Raw genomic sequence first — 20,715 nt, 5'->3', positions numbered from 1 at the left:
AATCTATAAAGCCAAATTGGAACCCAGCCACAGCGAGTCCACTTGCTCAAGGCCTCTTGGGCGTGGCTCTGGGTCATGGTCCTCAAATTTGGCTCAGAATAAATCTCTTTAAAATTATTTTACAGAGTTTGGCTTTTTTCCGTTGACATTAGTTTCAGAGTTCGGTCTACACAATGGAGCAAAGAGAACTCACTTGTTCTGTGAGCCTCGGGAATCTGGTAATGTGGGATCACAGAGCAGAGTGGAGGTAATATCCAAGTGTTTTGGAGTTATTTGCAAGAAAGCTGTATAACCAAACCAAGCTATGATCAAGGGGGCCCAGATTCTCTGAGGTACCATCAGAATCGCATGAAGCAAACTGTTTACCAGTTTCAGACAATCCTGCATTGTTCCCATAGGCACCCAGTGCCGGCAGCAGGCTGCCACCAAGAAGGCTGGCAGTGCCCTCTTGAGGAATCCCTGGGCACTGCCGGGAGCCCAGCTGGACATTTTGCCAAGGGCACTCAGCAGAAGCAATGGAAGCAGAATCGTAGAAATAGGTGGGGATGGGTAGATAAAAATGGCTTCTTGGGGACCTGGAAAGGGCTATAGGGAGGGCTCAGAAGAGGGGTACTGAGGGGGTGCTGAGGCAACTGGAAGCCACTAGATCCTAGGGAGCTGGGAACTTTAAGGCATTGGGGACAGTGATTATGACACAGTCACCTAGCCGAGTCCCTTTCCTGGCCCTGGGCATAAGAACGAGGTGGAGACAGGAAGATCTGCGTCATCAAGGAGCATGGAGAGAGAAAAAGAAAGAAACAGAGAGACAGACACACAGAAACAGAAACGTGTAACAGACACAGAGAGACTGACGCTTGGGAGAAAATAAAACAAACATTAAGAAAACAGAGATGGAGGAAAGGAGGAGAGAAACGTGTGTGAGGGGAATGTGGTTGGGAAATTGGAATATGTGAGTTTATTGGGGATGCACATTTTCTTCCAAGTAGCCTGGCTGTCCCCAGAGCTGCTGCTGAGAATCCAGGGGAAGACTTGTGAGAGGGCTCAGTCTGAGCAATTTCCTCTGTGTGCAGAGCTATCTCATCTACTAGAGTTGAGAAGGATCATCTCTCTCATCCTTTAAATCAGACCCCCCAATGTTTGGGCTCAGCTCCTTCTGCCATCTGATGAGCCGAGAGCACATGTTTGACAACTTCTTGCTCTAGGTCCTGCCCCTCCTCCAGGGCTATTCCAGTGACCACCCAGAAGTTTATTGCTGGCACAATCTTATAACTGAGCTTCCACAGCAGGCAGAGTCTATGGGTGGAGAGCAGGGCTGGGGAGGGCAGGGGCCCGAGGACTCTTCCATCACTCATATGGCCTCAGTCTGGTCTGCTCTGGAGAGCCGCTACTACACTGTTCTGCAAGGGGCAGCATTTCCCGGAATCCTTTTTCCTTGGAGCTGGTATGAGAGCAAAGGATCTAGAGTTCCAGGACTCTGAGCAAGCCTCACATGCTGCAGGATTCGGCTCCCCTGTGGGTCCCCAGGGGCATCTGCAGAAGACTCACCCATTTCCTAATAGCAGAGCCCAAGCTGGAAAGAAGTCCAAGGTCACAGCCCAAAGAGAAAACTGTAAGGCACAATCTTGCCTCTTTCCCCCCCACAGGAAGGTTCTAGGCTCTGCTCAGTATCTCCCTCCTTGCCTCTCTTCCCCCAAGGCAAAGACACAGGAAAAGTTCCTGAAGGCCATACCTTCCTTACCTGGAGTCATCCAACAGATACCCCTCCTGATATGCCAACCAGTTTCCTTCAAGGCCATCCATAGGAGGACGCTGGCCTCTAGGTCAAGAGAGCTATGCCTCCCTGAGGCTTCTAAAGGGAGAGAGGACACCGACAATGAGCCCAGATAAACACTGCTTAAGAATTATCTGTTCTAGAAAACCTTCCCAGGCTGATGCCACCTAGCACTGGGCACTCAAATAATGAAGGCACAGTCTTTAGAAATAGCTTACTGGGAAGGCAGGTTTCATATAGCGTTTCCCTGTTTTTGCTACTTGGCCATTTTTTTCTTAGTGTTTCTTTATCTGAGGCAAAGATATATTTTGCTTCTCTTTCTCTCCACCCTTACTGCGACTGCTGCTTCACCCCAACCCACTCCCTGCCTGGCCTCAGCTCCCTGATGAAGACACTACATTCTCAGGATGGAATATCGACTATCTGATTCCCGGATCATGTTCTTGACTTGTCTCAAGGTCAATTATTCTCCTTGGAAACCCCTCACATCCTCAACTCTGGCCTTTTCTTTAGCCTAGACTGTGAACTTGCACAGGTCTTGCCCCCCTCAGAGTCTGTGTTATCCTAGCTGTCCAAGTTTTACAATTCTAGCCTCCCCCAGCTTGGTCACAATCTGTTCCTGGAATCAACAGCTTGCATTTTGTCCTCATTCAGTTGAAACCGAGAAGGAGTTGCAGGAAATTATTTTAAAAGACGAATTTTTCTTCTCTATTGTGTTTCTAGAGCTGGATGGGGGGAGGAGTGCTTATTTGCCAAGGAGCGAGGGGAGGGGAAATGTGGACAGGGCTGAGGGCAGCTAGGAGTGAGGGGTGGGGCTGGGGCAGATTTGGAAGGGCTCTGGGAGACAACATGTAGGCTTTTGACCCTGACACCCTGTCAGGGCTACCACTTCCATGGCTTCTCATGCTTGCACTGCCACATCCCACACCAAATAGACTCAAGGATCAGCTGGAGGCTTCCAAGACCTTTTCGTTTCATTCCCACCCCCAATCCACATTTCCAGATGTCTCTGCAGCAAAGTGAAATTCCAGGCAAGGCTTAGGGAAAAAAGAAAGAAAATGAAACAATTGGCAGTGGAAGGCGGAGAGAGAAGATGGAGCCCTTAGAGAAGGGAGTATCCCTGAGGAGGTGGGGACAAGGGGAGGGGAAGGGGAGGAGGAGAGGAGGAGGAAAGAGGGCCTGTCCCTTTAAGGGGGTTGGCTGTCAATCAGAAAGCCCTTTTCAGTGCAGGAGAAGAGGACAAAGATACTCAGAGAGAAAAAGTAAAGGACCGAAGAAGGAGACTGGAGAGACCAGGATCCTTCCAGCTGAACAAAGTCAGCCGCAAAGCAGACTAGCCAGCCGGCTACAATTGGAGTCAGAGTCCCAAAGACATGGGTGAGTTTCAAAAACTTTAGCATCGAAGATTCAAGCAGGCACAGGAATTCACAAGACGATTTCCAACTTTGGGGGTTCGGGGTTTCCAACCGTTTAAATGAGTTGTGTTTTGGCACTTGTTTTCTTTTTTAATTCCTTAGCGTTCAATTAGATTAACTCCTTCTCTGCTGTGCTGAGCATGATGCTTTATTGCCAAAGAATTCCAGCAGCACGTGGAGAGTCCCACAGATCCTTGGAGAGAGTGCCCAGCAGGATGGATGTGATCATGTGTCCTCCTACCCCCTCACTTCCCTCTACCTTCTCTTTTCCCTTGGTTCCAAGGCCCTGGTAATGGCCATATCAGCTGTCACCCCTGGTCCTGCTGGAGGCAACTGAGTGTTGACTATCCCTCAGATGTACAAAATAGCTGCTCGCTTGATACAAACTTTGGACCCTGTTTGGCATCAGTAGGAAGTTGGGGAATCAGGCAAGCTGGACTTAGGCTTGACCATGGCTGAGGAGGCCATTCTCAGGTTCAGGAAATGAAAATAAAGTCCTCAGTGGGTTTACCATGGGAAACAAATACAGGTAGGGGTGTGCAGGTGTGTGTGTGTGTGTGTGTGGCGCACGTGCACACACATGCACACACACGCACATGGGCAACCATTTTTAGCAAATATCACAGATTTAGCCTTCCTGAGGGCATGGCTTGGAGTCTGAATCTCTGCTATGACAAGGAGGCTGCTGGGATCTTAGCACACTTGCTGAGTTGGTTGAGTGCTGAGGACTTCTCTAGGGTCCTTGAACAGAGAAGCTATGAGGTTCCAATATCTGGTAGTGTCTACTCAGAGTAAGGTGTGCAGAGCACAAAGGTCTGTGTTGTTACAGGCTGCCTCACAGTCATGTAGACATTGCTCACATTTGGCAAAACAAGAGTAGCAGCTTGAACACATCCAAAATGAAATAAGACTCAATTGCCCCGTTTGTTTCTCATCAAGTGTAGTACCAACTAGACTCCAATGACATTCATGGCGTTACGTTTTCAATTATATTGATCTGGTTCAGCCTTTAGGTTGTTTCGTCATGGAACACTGGGAAAGCTCTTTGAAGCATATATTCAGGTAGGGTAGTTAGGAGGGCAGAGCACTGGACTAGGAGTCAGAACAATCAGGTTCGAGACTCCAATCAGGTTCGAATCCCGTCTCGGCTCCTTATGAACTGCATGACCTTGGGCAGGTCACTGTGACTCACCATTTCATCATCTGGAAAATGGGGATAGCAATAACTGCTTTGTCTACTTTCAGGGTTGTGAGAATCAAGTAATAACGATGTGAAAGTCCTTTGAAAGCGGGCAAGATCTATAGCAATTGTAAATCATGATAATACTGATTATTATATGATAATGCGTGTGCAGGCTGACTCTTACTTTTTCCAGGGTGGCTGGGTTTTCTTTGTGTGCATTTTGTGTGCTTGGGTAAGAATCATTTGACCAAGTAAGTGTGGTCAGGTGAAAGGTGAATGTTAGAGAAAATGAACTCTTGCCCTGGGTAACATCAGGAAAGGGCACCTGATCAAGTATCAAGTAGGCTGTGCATTAGAAACAGAAAGGGAGTAATTTTACTTCCTTCCTCAGGAATATTACTTCCTGAATATTACTTCCTCAGGGCTTGAAATCCCTGAGGAAAGGTAGGAACAAATAAGGTGTCCACAGGAACAGTTTTCTGTTATGGAGGCCAGATGATTTCTGCCAAAGGAAGATTGGCACAGATAAGGGCACCGTAGAGGATGTGTACTGGGTCCCAACTCCTGGCCCTGGGCAATACTTGGGCCAGGTACACATGATGGAGTAGCCACTGAGTTTTCAGTTATTCAATAACAGAGTACCTCAAATACTTTGAATTATAGACCATCTCTAACCAGGTACTGTTACTACTTCTGATGTGGAGTGTGTTGCTGTTTAACAATTGCAGTAGACAAATTATGTCATGGGATCTGGGATTGGAAGGAACTTTAGAAGTTGTCTGAGCCAACCTTCAATGCAGGATTCATTTCTACAACAGCCAATTAAATGTTCATACAGCCTCTGTTTAGTAACCTCCAGGAACAGGAAGCTTACTCCCTTGACCATATAGAATCCCTTAGGGTTGGAAGCAAAGAGAAATGCCGAATTCAGTAGCATCTGCACAAAAGGTTTATGGGGGAAATGATAGCTCATTAAACTCTGTCTCGATTTGGAAGGGGGATGTTCCAAATGAGTCTTTGGGATAATAACAGAGCCAAAAAGGAGCCAAAGAGCAGTAGCTGATTATTCTCAGTATAATGGCTCCGTAACACAATGCCATTACTGAACATCAAAACATTGGCTTCTGCAAGCCTGTTGTCGTCTGAGAACAGTGGCTGTTACCCTGGTAACCAGACTGTGAGGCTTCCCTCCGAACGTGGCTGTTTGCCGAGCAGTGTAGCTTTGGCTGGCTCAGAGCAAGTGGGTGTAGCCTAGGCAAAAAGTGTGGCAGCAGAGCAGGGGTCGAGTCTCACAAACTAGACTTAAGACTAACTGAATCTCATCAAGATGGCCGGAATGCCACAAGAATGCCAGGAGCTAAAAAGAAACCAGATCCGAACTAGCATGTTCACTTACTCTTCCTAGAGACACTGACTAAAATTATCAAGGGCAGCCTTCCCCACCCCACTGCTCACCCTGGCCTCTGTAGAGCCAGAACTCTTGGAGAGTCGGGCAGATTGAAAGGTCTGCCCAGCTTTAGGGGGCTTTTGTCTTGGTTCTAAGCTAGGAAAGCCAGACATTTACTCAACAGCCTGACAACTGGAACTGGTCTCTCAGAGCTGTCTGAGTAGTAAAAAGCTCAACCCTGGGAGGTGGCCAGGAGGGGAAATAAAGTCTCCAAACCCATTAAGGTAACCCCAGTCAGTGGCATCTTTTTCCATCAATGCCTTTTTGTGTATCATCTTGAAGCCTTGAAAGCCATCCCCCCAGGTACTGCTCTTTGTCTTGAAAGAAAGCAACGGTAGAAATGCCCTCCCTGCCCACAGCACTTCAGGTCTAGAGAAGGTCAAGTGAGGGCAGTGACATCAACAGGAAGGGTCAGACCAGCCATGGTAGGTGGACAGAGCAGCTTCCCCTTTCTTTCCTGCTCTCAGGACCTACCCAGTGCCAAACTTACATCCAAAGCTCAGCAAGTATGGATTGATTAATCCCTCTTGGCTATTACAAAATAGTCCTATGGGTCTTCTCTCAGCTCTGTACTAGCCTCTGCCAGGCAGGGCTCTGGAAAAGAGTCGGTGACATCCCAAGGAAGAGGATAAGGTTCCTCATATCAGCTTCAACCCGCAACCAAGGAGAGAGGAGAAATTGGTGGGAGACTGACCTGAGGAACAAGGTATGGTTACTGTTGTCTCTAGTGCCGGTTACTTCTCTTTCTTCTTCCCATAAGTGGGCAAGGTGGAGACAATGTGCCAGGGATAGGTTTTAACAATCAAGCTCCTACCTCAGCCTCCCAGTGTTTGCACAGAGATTAGCATGTGTGCATCCTTCTCTCTGTATGTATGTTTGTGTGTCTGAAGAGGAGTGGAGAGTACAGGAAACAAGGTGGTCCAGATGCTGTTGCCATGGTAATAATAATAGCTGTCCAAAGAAGAGGCTGAGATTCCTTTTTCTTTAACCTTACCTACATGACTTGACTATCCAGCAGGTGTGGATTCTCAGTCCCTGGGGACTGCAGAGCCCCTTTCTAGCACTTGAATGTAGCACTTGCTGATATCATGGAGGAAAGATAAGATTATAGGCAGGGCATTGTCTGACCAGGATAAGGCCAGAAGCAAAAGTCTTTGTCTCTGGCACCTCCAGATGTTTTACTCCTAGAACCCACCCACTCATCCCTATCCATCCCTAGTACCAGTCACGGCTGCTCTAGCATCTTGGCCTTGTCAACTGCTATGGGCCCTGATCAAGGAGGCCTCTGTTCATGGGGTGAGGTTAAGGGGTGGGTTCTGGGAGGAGGGTTAGACTGTAGCGCAGATTAGAGACTTAGGGAGATGGGGCCAGTTTCTCACTCAATGAGCCTGCCTGTTGTTTAGCTCTATTGTATAGGGTTCTTCTATCTCTCCCTTTGTCAGCTGGATTCAAGGGACAGGCTGGGAATTGTGCAGGGTACAATTGGTCTCTTTCTACCATTCCTTTCCATGAAAGCCCTTCCTCTCTTCCCTTTGGTGAGTTCCCGGATTCACACTGAATTTCCATCATGGAGCTGGTCCTTGAGGCATGCCCAGGGCTTGGGAAAGGAGGGAGGGCTTGGGAGCTCTTGGTGTGTGCTTAAAGAGACAGCATCAGGATCAAACCAGTCCCTTAATGGACCTGGATATGTATCAGAGTCACATTGGTCCTGTTGATCTCTGTCAGGCCCCTGTGAAGGGCATTGGTGAGAAGGCTTGAAGTTTTATCACAGGTTGATTGGACTAGTTTTGGGAGTTTGCAGATAAATGTAGCCAACTCTGAACTGATCTTTTCCCTTTGCTTATATTTTGTCCACACGACTTGGTCATATCCATTTTAACACTTGATTATAGGTAGCTTTGGTTTTTAACTCACAGACATACTTTTGTTCTCCCGAAGAAGATTGTGAGTTCTCTGAAGAAATGGATTGGGCCTTAAAATTCCCTTCTGTTTCTTCTTGTGTCTATGTCACTGCTAATGTGCTTAATGTTTGTGCTGAATTCACATAAACAGAAATGAAAGGAAAATACCAGAGAGGGTCATTATTTTTCTCTATGACCTTTCATCAAAGTCAGCCAGCTTCATCCTATTGAGTTGCACTGAGTAATATTATTACTGTATAGTTCTTTTATGCCAACTCTTCCATGGCGCAGCATGGAGATGTGAGAATGTCTCTTGAGAGAGCCAAGGAACTTCTCCTCCAGAATCCCTCCCCTAGCCTTCCTGAATCAAACCCACATCCTTTTAACCATGAGGGGTTCGGACACAGAGAGTCTGTGGGCTTCAGGCTATTGTTCACGTATACCCAAGGACATTTCTTGGGCTGTGAAAAATCAAAGCAAACCCAATGGACCTTTTTCGGAATGCTTTGATTGTCACCTACTTTGATGAAAAGACAATTTCTTGCATGTTCTGAATTTTTCTAAGTTAGAATCCCAAATCTGATTTTCACTTGGACAGACTAACTGAAATTCTTCATTTCTGCTGAACTTAAATGCCTTCAGAGCAAACATTTCATCTCAATTGTCAAGAGATGGACATCTGATGCTTATGCTGATATTGTTGAACTGTATATAGCTCAATAGTGATAGATTTATCCAAGGCCATTTATTTCAGACTCCACATTAGAGACTCATTAAAGGCTATGTCCTTCTTGTCCTTTGCCTTCAGTGGCAGTGGAGCAGCAAAGGGGATGCTAAATTATCTGAGCTCTAAGAAAATAGAGGAAAAATGGATGCCGAAAGAAAGTATCAGCTGGTGATTCAGAGCTGCTCCCAAAGCTTATCCCTTTATCACCCACTAAGAACATGACCCATGATACTCTCAGGTTATTTGGATGATGAGTGAAGGATCAGATCCACACAAGAAGATTTTCCCCCTTATCTTTACAACCCTGGAGGGGGCATCAGCTAAAGCGTAGAGTGGAATTCTCTGTTTGGCTAGCAAGAGTTCAAGTTCTTCCATCACTGATCACACCTGCACAACCACTTAGCCCTTCTCAGATGAAAAAGCTGGGGTCAATGAGTGGGCCCAGGATGGCCACTTGCTAGGGTGGATGGCTCTCCTTACCCTGGGCTAAACAAACAGTCCTGCCATTGTTCCCAGGGTCTGACCCCCTCCCCACCCCCAGCCTGCAGGCCCTTGCAGAATACCAATGAGGCTCCTGAGATCTCAGGGAAGAACAAGGCTTCTTTGTCCAGAGGAGCTATGGAGGGCTCTGTCCAAGCCCTGACCCTGTGCTGGGGAGAGAGGGAACGGTGGGGTCACTGACCTTCTTCTCCCCCCCCCAACCCCAGGCTTCAGAGACCTTCTTTAGTACAAGAGTCTAAGAGTTTGGGGGTGGGGAGGAGTTGGATAGGCAGAGAGGGAAAATGGCAGTACTGTTCACTTCCAAGCTCTTTTTCTTGACTTACAGGATGAATCTAGTATCTTAACCTACTGAGAAAGAGGAAGATCAATTTCTGGAATGTTTCCTGAGAATAATGATCAATTTCAACAGTTGTGTTTTTCTCTCTGGTATACACGTGTGTATGTGCACATTCTCACACATGCACACACGTGCGTGCATGCTTGCATGCGCGTGCAACCACCCCCACCCCCCATGGGCCAACTCTGAGGAGGCACTCTTCCCAAGCACTCTTTCAAAGTTCATACTAAGTAAACTCAGCCTCCACTTGCAGCAGCACAGCTACAAATTGATTGCTTCTTATAGAGGCCAAGTTTCCTGGCAGCAGCTCTTCAGTTCTTGGAAAAGGAAACGAACTGAGTTTGGTTGCAAAAGTTAGCTACTTACTTTGCTTGGCTTGGGCTTCCAAGTCTCATCTCTGGTGTGACATACAAGGATCTTTGAAGAAGAGGCTCTTTGAAGGCTGGAGAAGGGCTGTCATTTTAGGGGATAATGGGTAATAGGACTCACTCCTTTTGTAGCTCTGAGAACAAAGACAAATGCCTCTACCTTAACTTTCCTGCCTCTACCTTAACTTTCCCATGATAGAGATAATTTGGTTTTTCAGAATCTATTCACATTGATGCAATTCATCCGTGCAAATCACCAGGTGTTTAAGTACTTAGGGATAAAAAGAAACTGTGCTAGAATTAAGAGGGCCGGGCAAAGGACTCCGCTTTCCCCTGGTGCCCTGGTATAGACAAGTGAGCTTGGCTTAGAGAAATGCTTGAATGTAAAGATCCAAACCTAAGAAATTAATGCAATTTATTTTCGTTCTACAAGGAATGACAACATGCTTTTTCAAAAATAGCACCTTCCCAGAACATTTGCTGATTACTTGTGTGATTGTATACTATATGAAGAGATACATAAAATCAGTTAGTGTGTGTCTATATAAATATGTATATATATATACTCATAGATATGAATTAAGAATTTTTGTCTGAAGAACTTAACATTTTCGTTTCTTCCATCTTTTAGGGATCTGGCGAAGAGGCCAGAGGGAGCTACTCTTTTCCCCATCTAGTCGGTCATCTACTTGGCATTTGTTAAGTTTCACTCCATATGGCACCTTAGAGCATGAGACTGGTACTTGGGGCAAGGCTGTTTTCAGAGTCTATGACTTCTTTTGCGCCTGTCCTGTTTCTCAGCAACACTGGCGTGTGGCCTGGAATACCAGATCTGGGCATCTCGGGAATTCTTAGCACTTTAAGACACCTGTGTTCCCAGGCCCTCATGTGTTTTCCTAGTGCCAGAAAAGCATTTCATGCTTTGCTGACTTTGTATAAAGTCTGTTTGTAGTTGTATTGACAGAATCTTAGTGTAGGACTGAGGGTGGGGACACTGGCCAAGCTGCAGAATTAGGGGACAAAACAGCCGTGCAAAGTGTCCAAAAATCATTAAGCCTGCATTTTTATTATTGTAAGAGTAATCCTCTTATTATCATTTCTTGTCCCATGCCAGTTCCCTCCTTCTCTTTGGACTGCTCCCCACATACCTAGACTAGGAAGAATCACACACTCCTTGCAACAAATACACACAATGTTCAGGAATAGCCAGGAGCTTGCAATTCCCAAAGTTTTCTCCACCTGGACTGCTCTTCAGGCTCAAATTCTGTCTGATAATTCCAACATCTCTGGCCTGTACTCATCCCTTCCTGAAACTCCAAGTGCATTTACCCTCTGTAACTATTTCCTTGGCTGCCTGGAATTGTTAGTTGAAAATATTAGGTCTACCTAGCTAATTCTTCTTCAGGAAACTAAGGACTCCAGAATGGCAGAGTCTATGTCTTTTCTGTGTCTGCATCCCATATAACACCCAGCACAATGCTGGGCATATAGTAAGTATGTATTTATTCCACAAATAGTTGATGAATGATTAAAACAAGCATGCAAACAAACAGACCAGAACAATAAGAAAGGAGGGATTGATTTAATAATCTCTCTAGCTTGCTTATTTGTTGTTTTTTTTTTTTTTTTTTTTGAGACAGAGTCTCGCTTTGTTGCCCTGGCTAGAGTGAGTGCCGTGGCGTCAGCCTAGCTCACAGCAACCTCAAACTCCTGGGCTTAAGCAATCCTCCTGCCTCAGCCTCCCGAGTAGCTGGGACTACAGGCATGCGCCACCATGCCTGGCTAATTTTTTCTATATATATTTTAGTTGGCCAGATAATTTCTTTCTATTTTTAGTAGAGACGGGGTCTCGCTCTTGCTCAGGCTGGTCTCGAACTCCTGACCTTGAGCGATCCACCCACCTCGGCCTCCCGGAGTGCTGGGATTACAGGCGTGAGCCACCGCGCCCGGCCTTAGCTTGCTTATTTGAATTACTCAAATTTTTTTTTTTTTAAAAACACCATAAATTCTGAGAATTAAAGGTAAGGATTTATTTTAAAACACAGAACAAAGTAAGGATTCTGGGTCAATCTCACACTCCCAAAACTGAAACCTCTAGCCTCTCCTGCTTTTGGACTCTGGGGTGCCCACCGTCTCTGTGCCTGTGAGCGTGGGGGCTGGCTGGTCTGGCAGAGAGGTCTGGGTGGCGTGAGCTACCGACTGTATGTGCCTGACTGTTTCCCCTCCTTCTTCCTCAGGCTTGTTAGAGTGCTGTGCAAGATGTCTGGTAGGGGCCCCCTTTGCTTCCCTGGTGGCCACTGGATTGTGTTTCTTTGGGGTGGCACTGTTTTGTGGCTGTGGACATGAAGCCCTCACTGGCACAGAAAAGCTAATTGAGACGTATTTCTCCAAAAACTACCAGGACTATGAATATCTCATCAATGTGTAAGTACCTCCCCTCCCACCCAGACCTATCTGTTTTTCCCCTCTCTCCATCCTGGAGATACAGAACTCACCAGTACCTTAGTGGCTACAAGGCATTGGGGAGGAGGCAGCCAGGATTTCTGAGTCTTCCGTCTGCATGCAGATTCCGCCTCCACCACATCTGAAACCCTAAATAAGGGGAAAGTGCCAGATTCAGAAAGGAGGGGCCTGCCTGCCAGCCCCCTCCCGCCCCTCCTTTTTTTCTCACACGTGTTCTGACTTTTGCTAGGTGTGGTTCATATTGCCCAAGTTGGGGCCTCCGCAGTGGTAGGAACAGAGAACCCCGTTGGGGAGGTGTGCACACAAAGACTGGGCAGAGTGGGGTCGCTGCTCTTGGTTTGACACACTGCTTGAGTCTGCTCAGGTTTAGTATTAATACTAAACCTCTCTGGTTCCCAGAATAAGTTAGGCTTCTGTTCCTTCACCCCTCTTCCTTGTTGTCTAGCCCCCCCCCCCTCCTGTGAGGTGGCATCTCTGAAGGGTCAGGCAAGGACAGTAGCGTCTGGTTCTCCAAGTGCAGGGTAAACAAGAGGTGGGGGGAGGAGCATATGCTCCCGGCCACATGCTCCCCTTCTTCATTTACTTCAGTAAAGACAAGGTAAAAGCGCTCAGGAGGAGCCTAGTGATTCCTCTAAAGAATCCCTAATTGTTAAAGTGCCCGCTCTGGTGTGTACCTCACTTACATGCAGGAAAAGAGCTGGGTCCCCAATTAATATGATTCTGTGGTCTCTTTTGTCTATCTGTTAATGCAGGATCCATGCCTTCCAGTATGTCATCTATGGAACTGCCTCTTTCTTCTTCCTTTATGGGGCCCTCCTGCTGGCTGAGGGCTTCTACACCACCGGTGCAGTCAGGCAGATCTTTGGCGACTACAAGACCACCATCTGCGGCAAGGGCCTGAGCGCAACGGTAACAGGGGGCCAGAAGGGGAGGGGTTCCAGAGGCCAACATCAAGCTCATTCTTTGGAGCGGGTGTGTCATTGTTTGGGAAAATGGCTAGGACATCCCGACAAGGTGATCATCCTCAGGATTTTGTGGCAATAACAAGGGGTGGGGGACAATGGGGCATGAGTCTGTGGCCTCATCCCCACCCAAGGCTGGGTCCTCTCTAGGGGCCTGGCTTTTGAGTGAGGAAGCGATGGCTACAGCCAAACAAGAAGGTCGGGAAGAACGTGGTGCCCAGCCGGCTTAGCCTCATCTTTCAAAGGTTCCCTAGAAAATTTCATCTCAAAATGAAAAGTGTGACTTTTATGGGATGCTTTGTACAATCAGACCATTTCTAAGCCATCTGTTGGTATCCCTTTACGCCCGCCCTTCCTAGCAGGGACCACAAGAGTGGATCTGACTGCCCAAGACTAAAATGCTGCTCATAGGACTGAGACTTAGGCACCAGACCCGAGAGGGAGGGTAGATCTTAGAAATTAAACAATTGGCTCCAAGGTGGAATTCATCATATTCCAGGATATTACACTGTTGGAGGTCCCAGAGGGAATTATTGTAGATCTGTGTATTTTACGTTTTATCTTTGTCTGAGGGCTATCCATACTTCTAATAAGGCACACATTGGTTTTCAGTCCCTAGAGTTAAAGATCCTTTGGGGGCTGAACATGTGTGGGTTGTGGCAATGTCTTTTTGTGGCCAGCAGTTAGCTTAGAAAGGTTTTTATATCTGAAATTTAAATCTCCTATTGGCTTTGTTCAACGACTGGGGAACAAAACTGTTCCTGTGATAAGGAACGTTTTCTAAGCTCAGCCTAAGGCACAAAATGGCACGACTTTCTTTCAAGATCTATTTTGATTTCTTTACACCTTATCTGCCCCCCAAAACCTCCTGAAGCCTCTCTAACCCAGGGATCCTCCTCACTCCCACCCCCACCCATTCCCCCCACCCTCGGTCACACTTGGGGCCAATTCTTCAGTAGATACTGCCAATGACATTTGGCAGACTGCCCTGCTCACTAATTTCATTTGGGGGAGAGCCCTGGAATCTGGTATCATTGTGTGGCACATGCCACTCCAGGTTCTTCCAGTTTGTGTTTCAACCTCTGCAAGCTAACGCTGATCTCTAACCGCCCCATGTCAATCATTTTAGTTTGTGGGCATCACCTATGCCCTGACCATTGTGTGGCTCCTGGTGTTTGCCTGCTCTGCCGTGCCTGTGTACATTTACTTCAACACCTGGACCACCTGCCAGTCTATTGCGTTCCCCAGCAAGACCTCTGCCAGTATAGGCAGTCTCTGTGCTGATGCCAGAATGTATGGTGAGTTAGGGCACGGGTGCTTTAGCTTTGGCTTTCCTATGCACCATGGAAGCACTATGTATTTGGCTCCTTTCTTAGGGTAGGGAGGGTGGTGATTATGGGAAAAATACAAGATGATGAACGCTTGGCTCTTAGTTTGTTAATCCCTCCCCACTGAGACCAGAGAGGCTTCTTCCCTGGGAAGGGGATTTGGAAGTGGTGGGAGTTTCTTGGCCATTCACACTGCTCTGCTCTAGTTGACAGCTGTTTACAACCCCACAGGAGCACATTTCAATAACAAAAACAAGATTTCACAACTGTTCAATACCACCAGTTTTGTTTTTTTTTTTGTAAATCTTTAGAAAACAGGATCCCAATTGCTGGTAGAATCCAACTTTATAGCCAGGATGATTAGAGATGAAAGAAGGGCCTTGGGGGAAAGTTTCCATGTGGCCCCATAACTCCATGAAGCTTACTTTGGTTGATTTTTGTGTCATACTTAGGTGTTCTCCCATGGAATGCTTTCCCTGGCAAGGTTTGTGGCTCCAACCTTCTGTCCATCTGCAAAACAGCAGAGGTGAGTGGACTATTTGGGTTATTTTACAATGAAATGGCTAATACCATACAAATTTCTACCAATGGCCTTCAATTTTAAGGACTAAATTTTCTTTCTGATGGATTTTGAATTAACAGATTGTCTTCTACAAAATATTGGCTAAGGATGCCTGAGCCAATGAGCATAGATGGTAAAATACCTATTTTCCCCAGGGCTGCGTAGAAAGACTTCCATTCTAAAACTTCCCCCCTTAATAAGTAGCTTAGGTAAAGATAGAGCCTAGTGGCAAGATCCCCCAAATGAAAATTTTCAGTCTTTATTTAAAAACCTCATCAAGAGAATGGGCTGTGCACAGAGACATTATACATTTTAAAAAACACTTTAAGATTCTCAATCTCTAATGAGAGGTAAAATAAATATATTTAAAAAAGGAAATCACTGGATTGAGAATGGATATTATGCACAAATCAGGCAGGGGAATAAGAGTAAATTCTGGGAAGGAAAGTAGTAAATTATTTCTTTGAAATCAAAGTGTTGACTTTACATTTTGGGCCTCTGGGCACAACTCTAGAGGACCAGTTGATTATTTGGGAGCACTACGCTCTTTTATGAGTATTCTGTGTTCTGGGTGCTATGGGGCCTGGTACTATGGTGTACATCAAAGACTGGGAGGCCCACACTTAGGGAAATGAAAATTTAGTTAGAGGCCGGGCGCGGTGGCTCACGCCTGTAATCCCAGCACTCCGGGAGGCCGAGGTGAGTGGATCGCTCAAGGTCAGGAGTTCGAGACCAGCCTGAGCAAGAGCGAGACCCCGTCTCTACTAAAAATAGAAAGAAATTATCTGGCCAACTAAAATATATATAGAAAAAATTAGCCAGGCATGGTGGCGCATGCCTGTAGTCCCAGCTACTCGGGAGGCTGAGGCAAGAGGATCACTTGAGCCCAGGAGTTTGAGGTTGCTGTGAGCTAGGCTGAGGCCACAGCACTCTTGCCCAGGCAACAGAGTGAGACTCTGTCTCAAAAAAAAAAAAAAAAAATATATATATATATGTATATATATATATATATAAAATAAAAAAAGAAAATTTAGTTAGAAATGCAAAATTAACACACAAGAAAGACATCAGCACACACATCTAGAAAGTCGCATTCACGAATTACAGTGGAGCATATTTTTGCTATTGCAAGAAACAGTTCTCTCTCTTGCATTTTCCTGCAGTTCCAAATGACTTTCCACCTGTTTATTGCTGCATTTGTGGGGGCTGCAGCCACACTGGTTTCTCTGGTGAGTTGTCTTTGAATGATCTTGGTAAATAAATGGGCCTGGGATAGCTTAGGTACAGCTATGCTAAAAAGCAAGAAGATAGGCCAGGCGCGGTGGCTCAGGCTTGTAATCCTAGAACTCTGGGAGGCCGAGGCAGGAGGATTGCTTGAGGTCAGGAGTTTGAGACCAGACCCCATCTCTCCTAAAAAATAGAAAAAAATTAGCTGGGCGTGGTGGCACGCACCTGTATTCCCAGCTATTTGAGAGGCTGAGGCAGGAGGATTGCTTGAGCCCAGGAGTTTGAGGTTGCTGTGAGCTAGGCTGATGCCACTGCACTCTAGCCCAGAGCAACAGAGTGAGACTCTGTCTCAAAAAAAAAAAAAAACAAAAAAAGCAAGAAGATAAACCTTGGTTTATCTTCTTTCTATCTTTAACATTAAAATGCTGGAGAGAAACTCCTGGGAAGAGACAGCAAAGTTTAGAGGCTGGGTGCTTCTACTTTGGATTGGCAAGGCAGAAAAACTTCAAAAATTAGACAGGAACAAGAAAAGTGGTGTGAGGAAAGGGGAGGCCAAAGATTCATAGTCATGAATGATAATATTTAGCATTTTCAGAGCACGTAATACTGCCAAGTGCTTTGCAGCCATAAATTACAGTTAGTGCTCAATACATCCTGGTCAGGTCAGTGACAAAACACTGAAACATCACTAAACATGATTTGCTATAGCCCAGAATTCTGTATACTGTATGAATCCATCTTGGATACTCTCCAATGGATTTAGTTACTCTTGTGGAAATATTGGAAGGACCTCCTAACATTATCAGAATTGTTATGACTATAATATACAATTCTACGTCCCAGATCTTGCTGATAGTGTTACAGTGTGGTGTCAGTGTAGTGTGCTCACTGTGCAGATTAGAAACCTAAGGCACTGAAGGGTGAAGTGATTTATCTGAAGTCACTGAATAAGCCGTGATCAGACAAAGACGAGCTCACATCCAGGAACTCCTGGCCCCTGCTGCTTAGCCTTTCAATCAGAGTCGAGTAATTTCTCACCTTTAAAATAAATTGACGCGTTAAGCAGGGGAGGGCTATGCTGCATGGTGTGGCTGTGTCTACAGCAAGCACCTTATGACTCCCAGTCTCTTAGACACGTGGATGTGGCAGAGCCCATGTATCATCGTTCACTTCCCTGAGGCAAACTCTGCTTTTTGCAGAGTGGGGGCGGTTTTCCTTTATTTAGTTCTGATTTTATTTCTACCCTTCCTCATTCCCAAAGGAATTGAAGGAGGGAGCACTTCCTTTTCTACTCTCACTCATGTTCTGTCTTCTGTTCCCTACAGCTCACCTTCATGATTGCTGCCACTTACAACTTTGCCGTCCTTAAACTCATGGGCCGAGGCACCAAGTTCTGATCCCCCGTAGAAATCCCCCTTTCTCTAATAGCGAGGCTCTAACCACAAGCCTACAATACTGCGTCTCCCATCTTAACTCTGCCTTTGCCACTGACTGGCCCTCTTCTTACTTGACGAGTGTAACAAGAAAGGAGAGTCTTGCAGTGATTAAGGTCTCTCTGTGGACTCTCCCCTCTTATGCACCTCTTTTAGTCATTTTGCTTCACAGCTGGTTCCTGCTAGAAATGGGAAATGCCTAAGAAGGTGACTCCCCAACTGCAAGTCACGAAGGAATGGAGGCTCTAATTCAATTTTCAAGCATCTCCTGAGGACCAGGAAGTGCTTTCTTCCCAAAGGGCACTTCCACTGATGGAAACAGAGTGGAAAGAAAGATGCTCAGGTAGAGAGAAAGAATGTCCTTGGTTCCCTTTCCATCGACAGGGGCCAATTATATTCTCCTTGGTGTATAAAACAGAGAACTCACTCCTGTCTCCCAATTACCACTGAAGGTAGAAGAAAAAAAGAATGCCAGCAAAACGATAAAAGCATTTGCCCAAATCTGCCTCTTGCAGCTGGGAGAAGGGGGTCAAAGCAAGGATCTTTCACCCGTAGAAAGAGAGCACTGACCCCGGTGGCGATGGACTATTTAAGCCCTAACTCAGCCAACCTTACTTATAGCATAAGGGAGCGTAGTGTCTGTGTAGACAAAGGGGGCATCTGGCCTTACACCTCGTTAGGGAACAGAAACAGGGTGTTGTCAGCATCTTCTCACTCCCTTCTCCTTGATAACAGCTACCATGACAACGCTGTGGTTTCCAAGGAGCTGAGAATAGAAGGAAACTAGCTTACGTGAAAAAAGACTAGCCTAAGGAAAAGCAGTTGCTGGTGGCTAACGGTGTAACCTGAGATGGCCCTCTGGTAGACACAGGATAGATAACTCTTTGGATAGCATGTCTTTTTTCTGTTAATTAGTTGTGTACTCTGGCCTCTGCCATATCTTCACAATGGTGCTCTTTTTATGGGGTATTATCCATTCAGTCATAGGAGGTGATTTGAAGATCTTGATTTGTTTCAGAATGATGCACATTTCACGTATTCCAATTTATCACTTGTTTGGGGTCGTATCAGAAAGATCTGGAGAATGATTCTTTGATTATGATTCTTTCAAAAAGGAAAATTGGATATTCATCATCACAAATGATATTAAAAATTGGCTAATGAGATGATCTATTGGGATTTTGTTTAAGTATTCTGCCCTTTGCAGAAACAGATTTGGTGAATTTGAACCTCAATTTGAATAACCTGTTTAATTGTTCTTTCTAGCTAATGGGAGATGATGATTTTTACTTAGCAATGTTATCTTGGCATGTTAACAGTTAGGTTTAACATAAAGGTTATTTTCTCCTGATATAGATCACATAACTGAATGCACCAATCGTCAGCTATTCAGTTGGTAAGCTTCCACGGAAAAGGACAGGCAGAAAGAGATTTCAGTCTTTTCCTGTCTTGAGGTTAACTTTGGGTAAAAAAAAAAAAAAAAATGTCCGATTGGTTTTTATTGAAGGAAAGATTTTTACTGTAGCTCTTTTGTTGTAAAGAGTTGTGTTGTTCTTGCCCCCCCCCCCCCCCCCGAAAATGGTTTCAGCAGTGCTTAAGGAGATGTAAGATCTTTACAAAAAGACACTTGATACTTGTTTTCAGACCAGTATAGGAGATAAGCTTCCAGGCTGCATAGAGGGAGGAGAGGGAAAATGTTCTGTAAGAAACCAATCAAGATCAAGGAAAGTGAAGTAATCCATACTTTGTGTTTTGTTTTGATTTAATAACATAACAAATAACCAACCCTTCCCTGAAAAACCTCACATGCATACATACACACATATACACACACCAAGAGAGTTAATCAACTGAAAGTGTTTCTTCCACTTCTGATATAGAATTTCAATTTTAACACCCATAAAGGATAAACTTTTAGAAACTTATCTTACAAAATGTATTTTATAAAATTAAAGAAAATAAAATTAAGAATGTTCTCAATCAAATGTTGTGTCCTTTGAGTGAATTGTTATATTTGACCTCACAATAGAAACTTAATAATTGGACCTTGTTCAGGGAGTTCATTTATTTTGCAGATCATCCAGGTCATTCTCACAACACTTCTCTGAAAGGAATAGTTGACGAATAGATCACTTCTATTTTTATAGCTGGAGACACTGAAAAATAGAGGCAAAGTAATCTACCCAAAGAAACCCAATAAGTATCTGTCTGAGCTTGGACTAGAACTCAGATCTTGATACCAACGTAGTACCTATTTAAAGGGCTCTTTTCTCTTTGAAGTTGGGTTTCAGAGCGTTCTGCTAATTCAGAGTCAAATACAGTTACTTCTTCAATACCATAGGGTGCCCCAGCCCCTGATGCGTTTTGGTTTAAGTTATTGTCACCTCCTCTTTAAATTGTTTGGATAGTCTAATAATGATCCCTTAGTGCTTCATACATGATGAATACTTAGTTTGATCTGGAAAGTACTGGATAGAAATTTTGATGTTTAAAGGGCAGACAGATATGGCAAGGGCAATGTAAATAGGGCTGTGGCAGGTCAGTATTAAAATAAATTAGTGACACCTATTACCCTGCATGGCCAGCCCACTAGCTCACCTGGGACATAGACCTGTGTGACAGTGACAGGGCTTTAATGCTGTGACCAATAAATAAAAAATAAAGAAAACCCTGTCACAACCCTAGGTTAGAACTGGGCCCTCTTGGACAGCACTGTGATGACCAGCCTGAAGAAGGCTGACTTAAAATTAGCTGCAGATTCATTGTCCCATAGTTGCAGCTTGGCAAGGAACACGATTGGAGAGAAAGGGACTCTGGCTGGGGGCGAGAAGTCAATCATCAGTTCAGAAGCTTCGTTCAAAAGTAGTTTCAATTTAATCTCCTGATTTCTGCTTCACCACAATTAATATTCCACAAGCGAGTCTGGTTGAATGACTCTGAGACAAAAAGGATAAAAATATGACAAGGATTTATTTTTAGACACTGGCAAACATGGATGCAGCACCATATTTTGGAGGATTGATTCAGGGTGCTACAGAGTGAATGTATTTTTGCCTCAGAGGAGCCGAAAGCCAGTTCCCAAGAAAGCTG

At 45.2% G+C, this 20,715-nt stretch overlaps 1 protein-coding gene across 2 annotated transcripts; it reads left to right on the top strand.

The window, feature by feature from the left end:
* Positions 1–2,658: 2,658 nt before the first annotated feature.
* Positions 2,659–19,610, top strand: PLP1 (proteolipid protein 1). 2 transcript variants are annotated; one of them, XM_069462974.1, is made up of 8 exons: positions 2,659–2,802; positions 3,002–3,148; positions 11,888–12,074; positions 12,866–13,127; positions 14,205–14,373; positions 14,856–14,929; positions 16,129–16,194; positions 17,518–19,610. In XM_069462974.1, exons 2-8 carry the CDS (start codon positions 3,145–3,147, stop codon positions 17,587–17,589), a joined length of 834 nt encoding a protein of 277 aa, XP_069319075.1. In that variant the 5' UTR covers positions 2,659–2,802; positions 3,002–3,144; the 3' UTR covers positions 17,590–19,610. The 2 variants fall into 2 exon arrangements, with proteins under 2 accessions (XP_069319075.1, XP_069319076.1); XM_069462975.1 differs by lacking the exon at positions 2,659–2,802 and having other exon boundaries at positions 2,989–3,148; positions 12,866–13,022.
* The last annotated feature ends 1,105 nt before the right edge of the window (positions 19,611–20,715 follow it).

This window comes from Eulemur rufifrons, chromosome 30, assembly GCF_041146395.1.
Source record: "Eulemur rufifrons isolate Redbay chromosome 30, OSU_ERuf_1, whole genome shotgun sequence".
Taxonomy (NCBI): domain Eukaryota; kingdom Metazoa; phylum Chordata; class Mammalia; order Primates; family Lemuridae; genus Eulemur; species Eulemur rufifrons.
The sequence above is the reverse complement of the archived record's forward strand: the minus strand, read 5'-3'. Positions and strand labels throughout refer to the sequence as shown.